We start from the raw sequence: 14,186 nt of genomic DNA on the forward strand, positions 1-14,186 counted from the left end.
ATTAGAATTGGAAAAAAAAATCGGATTTTCTACTAATGTGCTGAATTGTCTTACTAGTCTACAGTTGCAGCGAGTAAAATACAGTAAAATAGAAAGAGTCAAGATGTCAAGTTTACATGTTTTTTTCCTAGGCTTTCAACATGTTTTTGTGGGCCATCTCATTACTGCTAACGGAGTGCCTCACACTCGACATTGTGATTGCCATCGGGCTAACTCCTGCTTATCGCACGCACACGTAGAAAATACAGTAATAGTGCACACATGCGTTACTATCTGACTGCATGCGCATTTTTCAGATAGCGTTCTATACTGTCTCGTTGGGTGGACATTCCTTGTTTGACAGTGCGTCATCGTTGGTCGTCAAAGCAGGTGCTGCGGTCGGTTTGTTTACAAGGTGGACACAGATGATAGAATCAGCTAGGGTGGGGTGAAACACAATACATATATATATATATATATATATATATATATATATATATATATATATATATATATATATATATATATATATATATATATATATATATATATATATATATATATATATGTATATATATATGTATATAGGGTTAGGGTTTATTATTGTACATGTTTGAACATTGATTTCAGCTCTTACGGTGATGAAGGTGACGGTGATCCAGGTGCAGGCAATTACGGTGAAAGTGACAATGATGGCAATGAATGACAATGTCGCTCATCAATAAAAGATAAAAAAAAAAAAAGAACTTAAAACCGAGTGCTTAGGCAGTCGGTTTATTCTTTTTTGGAACTACATTTGAATGGGTATCTGCAGGTGAATTTCATTCAGCAACACCAGAAGGTAGATGGTGAAATTTCATCAGTTTTTTCTGGCTCTGCATCACTAATAAAAATGTGCATTTGTATTGAATTGTGCCAAATCAAGGCATTCAACAGTTTGAGAAGAGTCAGTATAACACAATTTAGCCATTATTTGCTTAATCTTACAATTACTTTGCTCTTAATTTGACAAGATACCTGTAGAAACCTGTTAAAATCTCATGTACTCCAAATGTGCCCTTACGAACCTCCAAGGGGTACTAATGTACTGTATGCTACACACATATTTATATATATATATATATATATATATATATATATATATATATATATATATATATATATATATATATATATATATATATATATATATCTGTCAAAACGATGGCACAGTCTTTGACACATCAAACAATAGCCATAATGTTGGCCGATTCCAACTAAAGAGAGAAACACGCTTCACAATTTCAGCATTTTTACAGCGTTTTTTAATATATATGTTTGAGCATGATATCAACAGAATAGACAAAAATACAATACAAACACACAGTTGATTGAAGTTCAAAGAACTTATAACCATCCTATCTCTCATTCTCCAAATAAATGGCGAAGCCATTTTATATACAAAGTTCATCAGCAAGGACTTGGAGTACGAACAAAATAATTGTTCACATCACTCATGTTCCATTTACGTCTTGTACTGTATATGTAAGAAACAAAATAAATTATTACATTAGTGTGAAATTGGAACTAAAAAGTTAGGAGCAATCATTAAATTTTATTTTTCTGCATATAAACGCAGAAAGTGATTTTTATAAAGCTTTTTAAAGTGCACCAATTTTTTTGCACCTTAGATTTCTTCACCAATGCGGTTCCAAAGATTTACACCTCATCTTGTCACACGTACATACTCTTTAGCGTGGTTCGGAAGTAGGTTTTTGAATTCATTTTTCCCCTCAAATTTTACATTCTTTCTCTTGTGCAGAACATTTTTTTGCATGTTTGCATTTTTTTTTGGCAGACCCGTAAGAAAAGCTAACGAGGTCAATCAAGCTGTACTTTAGTGCCCTCTGCTGGATAAACGGGGACATCGGGGAAATTTAATTGGGACAATTATGGCGTACTGTATTTCTAAGTGGGTAAGGTCGCATGATTAAAAAAAAAAGAACATATGAATGATTAATTTGTGGTTGCTTTGCCCCCTCTTAAATTATTAAATGTTTATTCATATTTAAGTGTTTATACGTTTTTCTATTGCGTGTTATTTAATATCCACTAAAAATGTGTATTTTAATTCCGGTGCATTACTGTTGTTCCTAATTTTTGTAGTTTTACTGTACCGAATAAAGTGGCCACATTTTGACGTCTCCGTTTCAACAAAAAAAAACATTAAAACAAATAATCACTTTGAATCTTAATCCAAAAACATCCTTTGAAAGTATTCTGTCCTAATCCTAATTTGCACACAAGAAGATGGGTCTTCCAAAGAGAGGGGACCTGAATGCATGCCAGGATTTATTTGGGTGGACTGAGCCCCTCTGCCATGCAAGTGGCTGCAGGCGTCGTCTGCATTCACATGCAAATCTGATCAACGGAGATCAATAGCGAAACTGTCCTGACATACGTCACAATGGACAAATAAACATTTCAATCCTGATAAGGACGTTACGAAAAAATACTAAAAATTGCAAACCATATATAAATAATTAAAAGTACACAAGATCAATTAATGAAACTAAAAATAAAATACTTTAATTTAGATATGTCGTGGAAAATGATAAATGAGAATCAATTATCAAAATATTATGAAACGGCCTTTTGCATGCTTACAAATACATTTAGAATGTACAGAAATTCTTACTTTTTCACATGAATAAAATCGATTGTAACGTTAATCCGTCCCATGCAAAGACATGCAGTATTTTATTTTTTCTTACAAAATACCGCAGGCAGACGTCCCTCTGAACAGCGTGCAGATACGAGAGTAAAATAAACAGCTACCCGCTTTAATATTTTGACTTAACGACCCGATTATCTAACCGACATGCATATGTCTCTTAAACCCCCCGGAGAGTCACTTGGATGACTTTTTTTTTTTTTTTTTTTTAGTGTTGCGCTTCTTCCTTCCGTCATGGATTAAGCAGATCGTCCCCTTGCAGGCCCTCGAGGCCCAGGGTGCCCCTTTTGATCATCTCAGTCTCCTCTCGCACCACCATCGCGACTCTTGGGATTGGCCACTAGGAAGAACAAGGGGGAAGGGAGGGGGGCAATCTTTAATTAAGCAGATAATCTCTTGTTGGGGAAGAGAGTGGCTCCATTTCAGAGCACCCCCTCCTCATCCTCCTTTTCCTCTGTCCAGTTTGCAGGAGAAGCTCTTCAGTTATCCATCGCCTTGCTCACCTGTCAGCATGTTCATGCATTGGGAGGTTTGCTTCTATATTTTTATCCTGTTGGCGCACATGAGGTCCTACTGCTGCTGGTGAGTTCCATCCGTTTCACTTCCTCTGTAATATGCGTCGTTTTTATTTAGAAGTGCACAATGGATCATGTATTTTTTTAATTCGTTTGAGGGCAAGGTAATTGGTTAAAGTCATCATCCTGTAAAATTGTTGATGAGAACATCAAAATGACTTTTTGGTCTGGTTTTGCTGCTCATAATATTTGCAGTACACCGACTGACAACTCAAATTCAAATATTGTTAATTGCATTGCAGAAAATGAATTAACGTGAGTTTGTTAAGGTTTTGCAAGAATAGCTATGTGTATATCATATTTATTTGAAACCTAAAATAAATATGCAAGATGATGAATCAACCCACGCTCTGACAAATTATTTAAAACATATTTGTGGCATAAATAGTCAATATCAGTGATTTTAATTATTCATTGTGCCTCCCAAAAAAGCGAATTAGTTGAATTTTAAAAAAGTAAAGTGAGTGTCAGGGATTATCAACCTTTTAAAAATTTGAGCGCTACTTCTTTGCTACTGAGTAATCCAGAGGGCACCATTTCTGTGAAGATACTGATCACGTTAATGATTTCTCAAAATACTGAGGAAACAGCTGTTGTAAATATGTAACTCAAGTGAAATATTTTATGTAAATGTAACATGTATAATTGTTTGTAAAATTTCTAGAAAATCACAATGTTTTATTATTTGATCCTCAGGGGCTACCTGGTGCCCTCCAGCATCATGTTGGTGATCCTCCTGATTTATGATAAAATGATGTGTGTGTGTGTTTTTGTCATTTTCAAAATTTAGAAAGTAAGGTATGCAAATAAGTAAATAAGCAAATAAAAAGGTAAAAAAAGTACAGTAGGTAAGTCAGTAACAATCAACTAAGTAAGGCTACGTAGGTGGTAAATAATTAAGTAACAATAGATAAAAATGCTTAATCATAGATAAACAAACAAATGAGTAATTGAGTAACAATAAGTAAAATAAAGTAAGTTAAAAGTAAAAAAATGACAAGTAAATTAGGATAAAAAGTAAAACATTTAAACGTCAGTAAGTTGGCTACATAAGTACAGTATATAAACAAGTTAGCAAATAAATACTGCATGTCCAGCCTGTAATAAATAATTTAGGTATTCAAGCAAATACGCAATAAACTAAATACATAAGCAAATAAGTACATAATTAGGCTAGGCTAAATCATAGGTAAGCAAGTAAATGAATTCTGGAATTAGGTTAAAAATAAGTAAAAATAAGTTGGGAGTAAAAAAAAATGTAAAAGAAACATTAAAAAAGTAAAAAGTTAAAAATGTCAGTAAGCAGAATATGTTAGCACAGAAATATAACCATGTTTGCAAATAAGTAATCAGTAAATAATGAGTTAAGTAAGCAAGAAAGGAAGCATGCAAACAAATAAGTAAATAAGTTAGTAAGTTTAAGTAGGTAAAACAGTACAAATAAGTATGTAAGCATATCAATACATAGGTAAACAATCGATTAGGTACTTAATTGGGCTAAATCATAGGTAAGCAAGCAAATCAGTAAGAGAGTAAATAATTAAAGGGACAGTGTGTAAGATTTAGACCATTTGTCATTAAAAAGGAAAAAAATTAAATGACTGTAACTTCAAAAACTTGCAAATGAATGTGTTTTAAATATAATCATGGGTCTAGTTATCATGAAATGATATTACATGGGGGGGTGGCACTTCTCATGAGGCGGCCATGTTTGTTATAGCTACGGACAATAGTAAATGCAGCACCTTCAGCACCTCCTGTTGTCCATAATGAAAAACGGTCTAAATTTTAAGCACTATCCCTTTAAGTAAAAAAACAGAATGAAAGAAATGAACAATAAAAGTTAAAATATCAACATGTAGGTTACATTAGTACAATATAAACAAGTGAGCAACTACTGCATGCACTGTATACATAAAAATAAATACCTGTGTTAGTAAGCAAATAAAGAGTAGTTGGAGTAGTTCTAAAATTGACAATGAATGTGTTGAGCTAAAAGTAAAATTTAGCTAATTCGTACATATGAAATATCGCTGGCGATGAGCGGAATCCTCGTACTGCCAAAATCATAGCTTTTCATGAGATCTTAACGAGCGCTAGTGATTTTCACATTTCAAATTTTAGTGTGCGTACTGTAAATCTGCGACGCAACAACGATCACGCGGTTTATTCCTGCAGTCTGCTGGTCGTTTGCGAATAAAATCTATCTCAAAGTCAACTTCAACTCCAAATGACTTGAAATGATTTCCCACAGCCTGCCGTTCATTTCCTGACGGATGTAACTTGTCACTTTCAAGTTGTGTGGAAATAGCACCGGCAAGGTGACTATTATGGGATATTGCAGTCCATATGGCTTGTGTGTGACAGTTTCCCATGCGCTAATGAGCGGAATGTGTTATGGACACTGAGCTTGCCGGAGTTGAATAAGCTGTCTCCTTTTCCAGGTCAGTGAATAATTTCTTGATGACTGGACCCAAGGTAAGCCAACTTCCTTTTGATCTCCGCTTCCCATCCCCAGAGAAAATATGCTCCCGCTTTTGCCTCGCTGCGTGTGTGTGCGTTTCTTCCTCCTTCACATCTTTTTGTGTGCGATTAATGCAGCCATATTCTTCCTCATTCTTTCCCCTCCTGCATGCGTACACTTGACCTTATTGAGGTGTGTGTGTGTGTGTGTGTATACCAGCGGGTGAATGTGTTAAGAGGCAAGGGCGGCTATTGCTTTAGTGGGTGGTCATCATTAGTAAGACCCTGGGCCCCTGTGTGTGTGTGTGTGTGTGTGTTTGTGAGAGGTACTACACTCCAAAAAAAAAAGAAAAGAAAAAAAAAGCCACTTGAGACATATTAGCCGTATGATCATTCACACGCTCATAGGGGCAGGCGCTGAAGTTGAGACCCGATCTACCTCTCGATTCAACCACCCATCACGTCACAATTATAAAACTCAGTGACTAAATTCCGAGCTGGAAAAGCACAGGCAAAATTTTCATGGTGAGGCGGGCTTGCCCTGTATCACTAATACATTGCTGTCGATGAAAAGATCAGACTCTTAAAGGGATAGTCTACTTATTTAGCAATTTTCAGCAATAAAAAGTTAATATTTTGTCTATAATTTGATTACTAAGTTACCGGTATTTTTCATGTACAGTGAATACCTTTAAAACACCTTTCCCACATGTTGTCAACAGAATACGATGTCACTTAGGTTAACAACCAATCACAGCTCAGCTTGTGAGCGTCACGTGACCAATGGGTGCAATCTTGATGTGGTGGAGGTCATTGCCTGAGTTTTAACAGGATAGTGTAAGATTTAGACCATTTTTCATTGCAGGCAGCAGGAGATGCTGCAGGTGCTGCATTTATCATTGTCCGTAGCTATAACAAACATGGCTGCCTCCGGAGAAGTGCCACTCCCCATGTATTATCATTTAAAGATGACTAGACCTATGATTATATTTAAAACATACTGTTGGTCATTAAGAACTCATTCATATGCAAGTTTTTGAAATTTACAATCATTTAATCAATTCCTTTTGAATGAAAAACGGACTAAATCGTACACACTGTCCCTTTAAGCATAGGTGATTTTCAGTCAACGCGAGGTGGCAAAAGGCATTTTTTAAAGTCATAGTTTTGCATGAAAAATAATTTAATAATCAAATGAATTAGAGACAAACTCCAAGCATTTTTTTTAATATACTAAATGTAGTATCTCTATTGTGTAAGTCCAAAATGTAAATGGAAAGAAATCTTAGGTTCAGGCATGTATTTTGAAATAAAAAACATTTTAAATGATCCATAAATTTAAGGATGCATTATGCCAGATATTAAATTTGCAATCGCTACTGCCACACTGTGGGTGAAAAATAAAACTGCACACTCACTTCATCACCTGCAGGCAGCAGGCTCGTGTATGAGCACAACTATTGCTGAAAAAAAAAATGAAGAAATGACCGTGAGAGCTTAAGTTTTGAACAGTTCGAATTGATCAAGAATTGTGGACATTGGAAGTGCAAAATGTCCAAAAAATAAAATTTCGGGCTTTTAATTTATATTTGAGGCGGGGCCTGACTGGTTGCTTTGTGATTAGCCTGCGTGAGCCGTGGCCGACAGCAGCTTCTGCTTGTGTGTGTGTGCTCATTATGTTTTACTATTCCCTAATGGCTGAAAAGTAAAAACTGGCGACTGCGGCTCTCCTTTCCAACATGCAAAGGACATCACAATTTATTGTCAAAACCCATTTGAATCTCCGGGCAGTATGTGATTAAGTTCTTGTCTTCTACATGCATGGACTCATAAGCTTGTTTCCTGTGCAGGCGTACCTGATCTATTCTAGCAGTGTGGCGGCAGGGGCCCAGAGCGGGATTGAGGAGTGCAAGTACCAGTTTGCATGGGACCGCTGGAACTGCCCCGAAAGAGCCCTGCAGCTGTCTACGCACAGCAGCCTGCGCAGCGGTAAGTACAGTGCAGACCCTCAGAAACTAGTCAAAAAACAAGTTATTTTTTCATGCTGTAGGAAATTAGAGATAATATACTACTGTATGATACACATTGGAAAAAAAAACAAACACTTAAATGAACTCTCCTGCGATATTTTGTCCAAATCTTTCATCTTTACATCAAATGCAATTAACCACATGGCAAGCATTGTGAGGGAGCTGAAATTTCACCCAGAAATCGAAGATAAACACGTCTCGATCACTTAGTAAAATAAGCTAAAATAATAGGCTAATGAAATAAAATAGGCTACTGACTAAAATACTGCAAGAATGAGGAAAAAAAAGGACTAGGAAGTGTTCAAAATACTGAAACAAGTCCAATATAGTACTACTCGTTTGTCATCGAGTGCAGTTTTGCCTACTAGCTTTTCTTCTTGTATTAGTAAAGCAATTTGTGCACTAGAACAGTTGTTCTCAAATGGGGGTACGGGTATCCCTGGGGGTACGTGAAGGAACTCCAGGGGGCACTTGATTTCAAATAAAACCAACGAACATGCAAAAATCCTTTAAAAATAATTATTGGATTAATTAAATATTTCAGGAAAATATAAGTTCATAAACCAATTTTTATTTTCAGTAAGTTATTTAATTTAATTTGATAAAATCCCAGATTCTCCCTGATACTAGAATGGTTTAACACAACTTTTCCCGAGCCACCTCTCGCTACCACATATGGCCTACTCATTTTGACCCAACTTTGTTGTCCATATGACTATATGTCTATAAAGGTTTTGGACCTAATTTTTGTTGTAGGACTGTGAATGTGTCACATGTTGTTGTCTGACTGGTTCTCAAAATGGGCCTCACAAGTAAGCGTTTGCTGAATTGGACAACAAACATTGCTCGTACATGGGCCGATATTGACTGAATTCTTCAACAGCTATTTCATTAAGCGAATGTTGCAATCCCTTTTGTCACAGTGCCAAAACAAACGCACTCATCTGAAACTCACTGGATCACTGCTGGTCTTAAATGCGAAGCACAAAGCCAATTAGCATTAGAGAGACGGAATTAAATTCACTATCTTTTATTAGGAACAACAAAGAGCCAAAATAAAAGAGTTGTTTTGAAAATCCTGCAGTTACAGACTACCTAATGACATTATATATATATATATATATATATATATATATATATATATATATATATATATATATATATATATATATATATATATATATATATATATATATATATATATATATATATATAAGCAAAAAATTAAATAATGGTTAATAAAACGTTAATAATTTAGTTGTACATAGAGTAGTGTAGTGTTGTGTAGTATATGTGTATTCAAATTCATTTACATTGTGTTTGAAAAGTGTTTTTAATATGTTAATACGACGTGTTTAGAATACCTGTAGGTGGGGGCAAATTAATATTTTAAAAAGTTCTTACACTGTATACTGTTTTGTCTAATTATATGGCGTATGTCTACAATTTACAGTCTTTTTACCAATTTCAAGAATGTCTGGAATATATGGGATTAGCTCAAATGTAAAAAAAATTAAAAAGAAAAAGAAAAAAGGATGGCATCAAATTGGCCTCCAGTCTTCATGTTGAAATACGTCTTTCTACCAGCCAATCGAGAAACGGCGTTTGTGCACGCCATCAGCTCAGCTGGTGTCATGTACACACTGACCCGAAATTGCAGTCTGGGGGATTTCGACAACTGCGGCTGCGACGACAGCCGGAATGGACAGCGAGGTAAGAAACATCCGATTCTATAGTGAGATAACATTTCAAGTGCTAGCATGCATTTGACCAAATATGCTGGATGCTATATGTTTTTGGCTCCTCAATTTTTATTTGTGTGCACTTTTGATTCATTAAATGGTAGTGTGTGTAAAATGTAGTGCAAAATATTATGTATTTAGCAGCTTTCCTGCACTGTGCTGGATTTGTAAGGTGCATGTGTGCGTGCGGTAAAGTGATTGGTGGTGAAGCAGATTGAGGGAATTGTTCAGACTCCATGGGTGGAAGCCGTTTGGATAACAGTAAATATAAACAATTGCTCAGACGCTTTCACAAATTCATACATGTCAGAAACAACACATTTTTTTAGCTGTCTGCTGTTGTGTGAATACAAAAATGTTTTTATTTTTTCCTCCATTTAACCCAGACCAATAAAAAAAATAGCAATTTTATTCATTTAGAAAAATTCAACCTCTTCAACATGGATTGCCATTTATGACTGTAGCTAATGCAGGTTTACCTCGCTTGTTTTCATTGAGTTTATGTCCTCTTTTTGAACAAAACAAACAAGCTTAAAAAAGGGGAACAAAAGTAAAAAAACAAAAACTTTCGATCTGTTCTTAGTCTTTTTCGGTGATTGCAGCTGTATAGCAAAAACAAAATCATTCTCTCTCCAGTGGCATTAACGGTAAAGCCAGCTTGAGTGATAAAGAACAACAAAAACAACAAAGGAAGAAAAACCCCAAACTCACAAGCCACTAAGATGCATTTTCGTTCTATATTTCCAAAAATGTATTGATTATCTTCAGAAAACAAGTTGCAAATCAAGAAACTTGATTTTTCAACGGTAAAGACATTTTTTAATGTTTTCTTCATCAGTCAAATAAATTGATTTTTAAAAGAAAATACAGTGGGGTATATCTGCTGTGATCACTATGATCCTCATATTTCATTATTGGCAGTAAATATGTTTTTCGTATTGCCTCCAGGTGGTCACGGTTGGTTGTGGGGAGGCTGCAGCGACAACGTCGGCTTCGGCGAGGCCATCGCCAAGCAGTTTGTCGACGCTTTAGAAACGGGCCAGGATGCCCGAGCGGCCATGAATCTGCACAACAACGAAGCTGGCAGAAAGGTACTGCTTAGTTTCCACTGATACCTTTTGGGTTTTGTACAATAGCAACGGAGAGGGTGATATTTTTGGGACCCCTTTTCGGCCCTCGAGACGATTTCTTCCGCGCGCCACCCAAGCGTCCCCTTTCACACAGCTATAAGTGATGTGCCACTCGTCCCCGATCATAACAGTGTGTTCGCTGTACCAGAAGGGCCTATTTACCAGGCCTGAATGACAATCCCTCAACTTGAGAATCGTAGGATCGCCGGCGTGCAAGCCTAATTGGAGATCCAGGGGAGCCAGACATTGCGCGGCATTCCGTATTATCCCCCCGTTTTTTAAATAAGTGTTTAGTTTTATTCTTGCAATAAGGATCCCACATTTATGTTGGTCTTTGTCCGGCTCCGGAGGTAGTCTGAGGGGACCACAGGCGTGCAGCTGAAGTGCTCTTTGTTGACGGTGCCTTTGCAACCCCCCGTCGGGCGCAGGGATCCCCACGGCACCTGGAGCATCATTGTAACAGAAAAAAATGGGCACAGAAAGGGGAGGAAAAAAAAATCCTTATTCATATCCCGGCTCAATGGGACTCTCCTTGTCACTCTCGGAAAACATGATGATAATGAACGAGCTAAATAAATACTGCCGGTTCTTTAAGAGGGGGCACGACGAGTACTCAATGTGAAACTTTTGGATTGAGAACAAGGAAGAGAGAACGTCTTCTTTTCAAGCGACAGATGTTTTGTGTCGGGTAAAGTCAGCAAGCGCGGACGACAACAAAAACACAGCCGAGGAGCTGTAGGCGATCACCTTTTCCTTTCGCTGCGAGTTCATGCTTTTGTTTTACTCGACTAGGCCCGATTGAAAACTCAATTCGTTTCTTTGAAAGGATCACAGTAAGGGGGAATTGAACATCCTGCCGGTTCACTTTTATTTGGGTTTGGAAGGAATTTTGCCTCTCCGTCTGCACCATTAGAAGTGGGATTGTGATCTAACCTGTATAACTAATAACAACAACCACTTGATAAAACTCGTTACCTACAGGTTCCAATGGAATTTACTTATTTTTGTAAGTACAGTAATCCTCGCTACTTTGCGCCTCCACTTAATGCATCGCGGATTTTTTGTTTTTTTTAAATGCAGGGATGTTCAAACCCGGTCCTCATGGACCAGTATCCTGCATGTTTTCCAGGTTTCTTTCCCCGACACACCTGATTCAAATGATCAGCTCATCAGCAAGCTCAGCGGAAGCCTGATCCTGATTATTTAAATTTAAAGAAACACAGAAAACATGCAGGATAGTGGCCCTCGAATTCCGAATTTGGAAACGCCTGTCTTAATGTATTTGCAAGTATTTTCAAAAGTATTTAAATGTGTTTTGAAAGTATTTAAATATGTTTTAAAGGACTTGCAAAGCTTTGGTGCTGTATGTTGTTTGCCATTTCACAGAATTTACCAAGCACATTTGTGCATTAACTAAAGCCCGGAAGGACTCAACACGCAGATTGGTTAAAAGTAAGCAATTTACCAGTTAGCGGTTTGCCTGGCTGCTAACTAATTCTCATGGACTGACTCCCACGTCATTCAACAAGCCAAGCCCGCCTTTAAAAGCCACACACATTCAAAGTCAAAGATTCTAGCGTCGATGGGAACCTCAAGTGGACCTAACAGAATTTTTTTTTGATAGCGTATATGATTTGCCAAGGCATGCCTGATAATCTTTCACATGTGGTACAACTATTTACAACAGCTGTGTGAATGACCTCTTGAGCTCTCGCAAACAAGTTCTGCTGGAAAAAATCGCATTTTTCTAAAAAAAACTAGGAAATAGCCGGTGACCCAATCCATTCTTTTCTCGCTATTTACCAGCTAGCCGTAAGCTGAGCCCAAACTGCCAGCTCTACACTCTCATTTGTTGACTTCCATGTCACTCACCAAACCAGGCCCCGCCTTTTAAAGCCACACACAATCAAAGTCACAGATATTACAGTGTAGAACATAAGACCTCAAACAGATCTAACGTGCATATTTTTTACGCTAGCGTAATACTATTTCCGACTGCAGGCAGTGAAGGGGACCATGCAGAAGACGTGCAAGTGCCACGGCGTGTCAGGGAGCTGCACCACGCAAACCTGCTGGCTGCAGCTTCCCGAGTTCAGGGAGGTGGGCAACTACCTGAAGGAGAAGTACCACAGAGCTATGAAGGTGGACCTCCTCCGCGGCGCCGGGAACAGCGCCGCCAGCCGGGGAGCCGTGGCCGAGACCTTCAGCTCCATTTCACGCAAGGAACTGGTTCACTTGGAAGATTCGCCCGATTACTGTTTGGAGAATCGCACGCTGGGCCTGCCGGGCACGGAGGGGCGCGAGTGCCTGAAGAAGGGCAAGAACATGAGCAAGTGGGAGAAGCGCAGCTGCAAACGGCTGTGCGGCGAATGCGGACTGGCCGTGGAGGAGCGCAAGGCCGAGACGGTGTCCAGCTGCAACTGTAAGTTCCACTGGTGTTGCGCCGTTAAGTGCGAACAGTGCCGGAAGACGGTGACCAAGTTCTTCTGCGTGAAAAAAGGCGCCAGGGGGAGGAACGAGAGCGCGGGCGGACGACGGAAGACCCTCAAGCCCAGCAAGAAGCACTGAGCCTCCTATCGGAATACTTTGGGGCATATGTGTTCAAGAAAAAGTTCTCCTGGAGGAAAAGTTGTACATTTCCTGAAAAGAAAGACAATCTCAAGAAAACTGCTTGAAATATAAGACAAGAAAGACGTCAAAATCTTTTTTTATGGAAAAAACATTGTGTTTAGCACTTCTGCCTCACAGTTCAGAGGCTGAGGATTCAAATCCGGGTTTTGCATGTTCTTTCAGTCCTCTTATTGTTTTTTTTTCCAGGAACTCCAGTTTCGACTGACATTCCAAAAACATGGACGTTAGCATGATTGAAGACTCAAAATTGTGAGTATGTGTGAACGTGATTCGTGAAAGGTTCTCACTCAAAGTCCGTTGAGGAAATCTCCAGCTCAATGCAACCCAAGTGGGCAGATGCGTTAGAGGTTGTGGTCTCAATAAGGATGAAAATAAGTGTTCGTTTGTTAATTTCCACGGAAATATAATTCATAAACACAAAAGACCAAACTGTGACTGTTGGACCCGCCAATTTCCGATTAATGGCAAATTAAATTTCCGATAACAAATTAATTGTCTGAATGATGAAACAACTGTATAATAAATGAAATATTTTTTTGTCCCCTAAAACTCGCAACAATATGTTAACTACACGTATGTAATTTGAAATTCACAACGGCAATTTTTTGCTGTTTGAATACCATTGAATTCACAAAAAAAAAAAAAAAGTCATCATCCCCATGACTTTTTTCAGGAGAAAATCACCGCAAATGTTTAATTGAATTATTTCGTGTTGGTTTCTACTCATCCAGGTCATGATAATTCACTGGGATTAAATCTAACCAGTTTGTGCCCCCTCGATGTATTTAAATGTATATAGGATGAAGCACTTTGTACTGTACATTGTTAATTTATTGCACCGTCTTATCTTAGCTACATTGTTTTTAGTTTGTTTGTTTTCTATTCAGCTATAACGAAAGAATAATAAATCCTCTCTGGTACCA

General features: G+C 37.8%; 1 protein-coding gene across 2 annotated transcripts; it reads left to right on the top strand.

Moving 5' to 3' along the window:
* Positions 1-3,123: 3,123 nt before the first annotated feature.
* wnt8b (wingless-type MMTV integration site family, member 8b) lies at positions 3,124-14,186 on the top strand. 2 transcript variants are annotated; one of them, XM_088422210.1, is made up of 7 exons: positions 3,124-3,274; positions 5,712-5,745; positions 7,581-7,719; positions 9,348-9,473; positions 10,451-10,593; positions 12,634-13,054; positions 13,133-14,186. In XM_088422210.1, exons 1-7 carry the CDS (start codon positions 3,204-3,206, stop codon positions 13,198-13,200), a joined length of 1,002 nt encoding a protein of 333 aa, XP_088278336.1. In that variant the 5' UTR covers positions 3,124-3,203; the 3' UTR covers positions 13,201-14,186. The 2 variants fall into 2 exon arrangements, with proteins under 2 accessions (XP_088278336.1, XP_088278335.1); XM_088422209.1 differs by having other exon boundaries at positions 12,634-14,186.

Source organism: Hippichthys cyanospilos, chromosome 8 (assembly GCF_059441005.1).
Source record: "Hippichthys cyanospilos isolate Australia breed blue-spotted pipefish chromosome 8, RoL_Hcya_1.0, whole genome shotgun sequence".
In the NCBI taxonomy this organism is placed as follows: domain Eukaryota; kingdom Metazoa; phylum Chordata; class Actinopteri; order Syngnathiformes; family Syngnathidae; genus Hippichthys; species Hippichthys cyanospilos.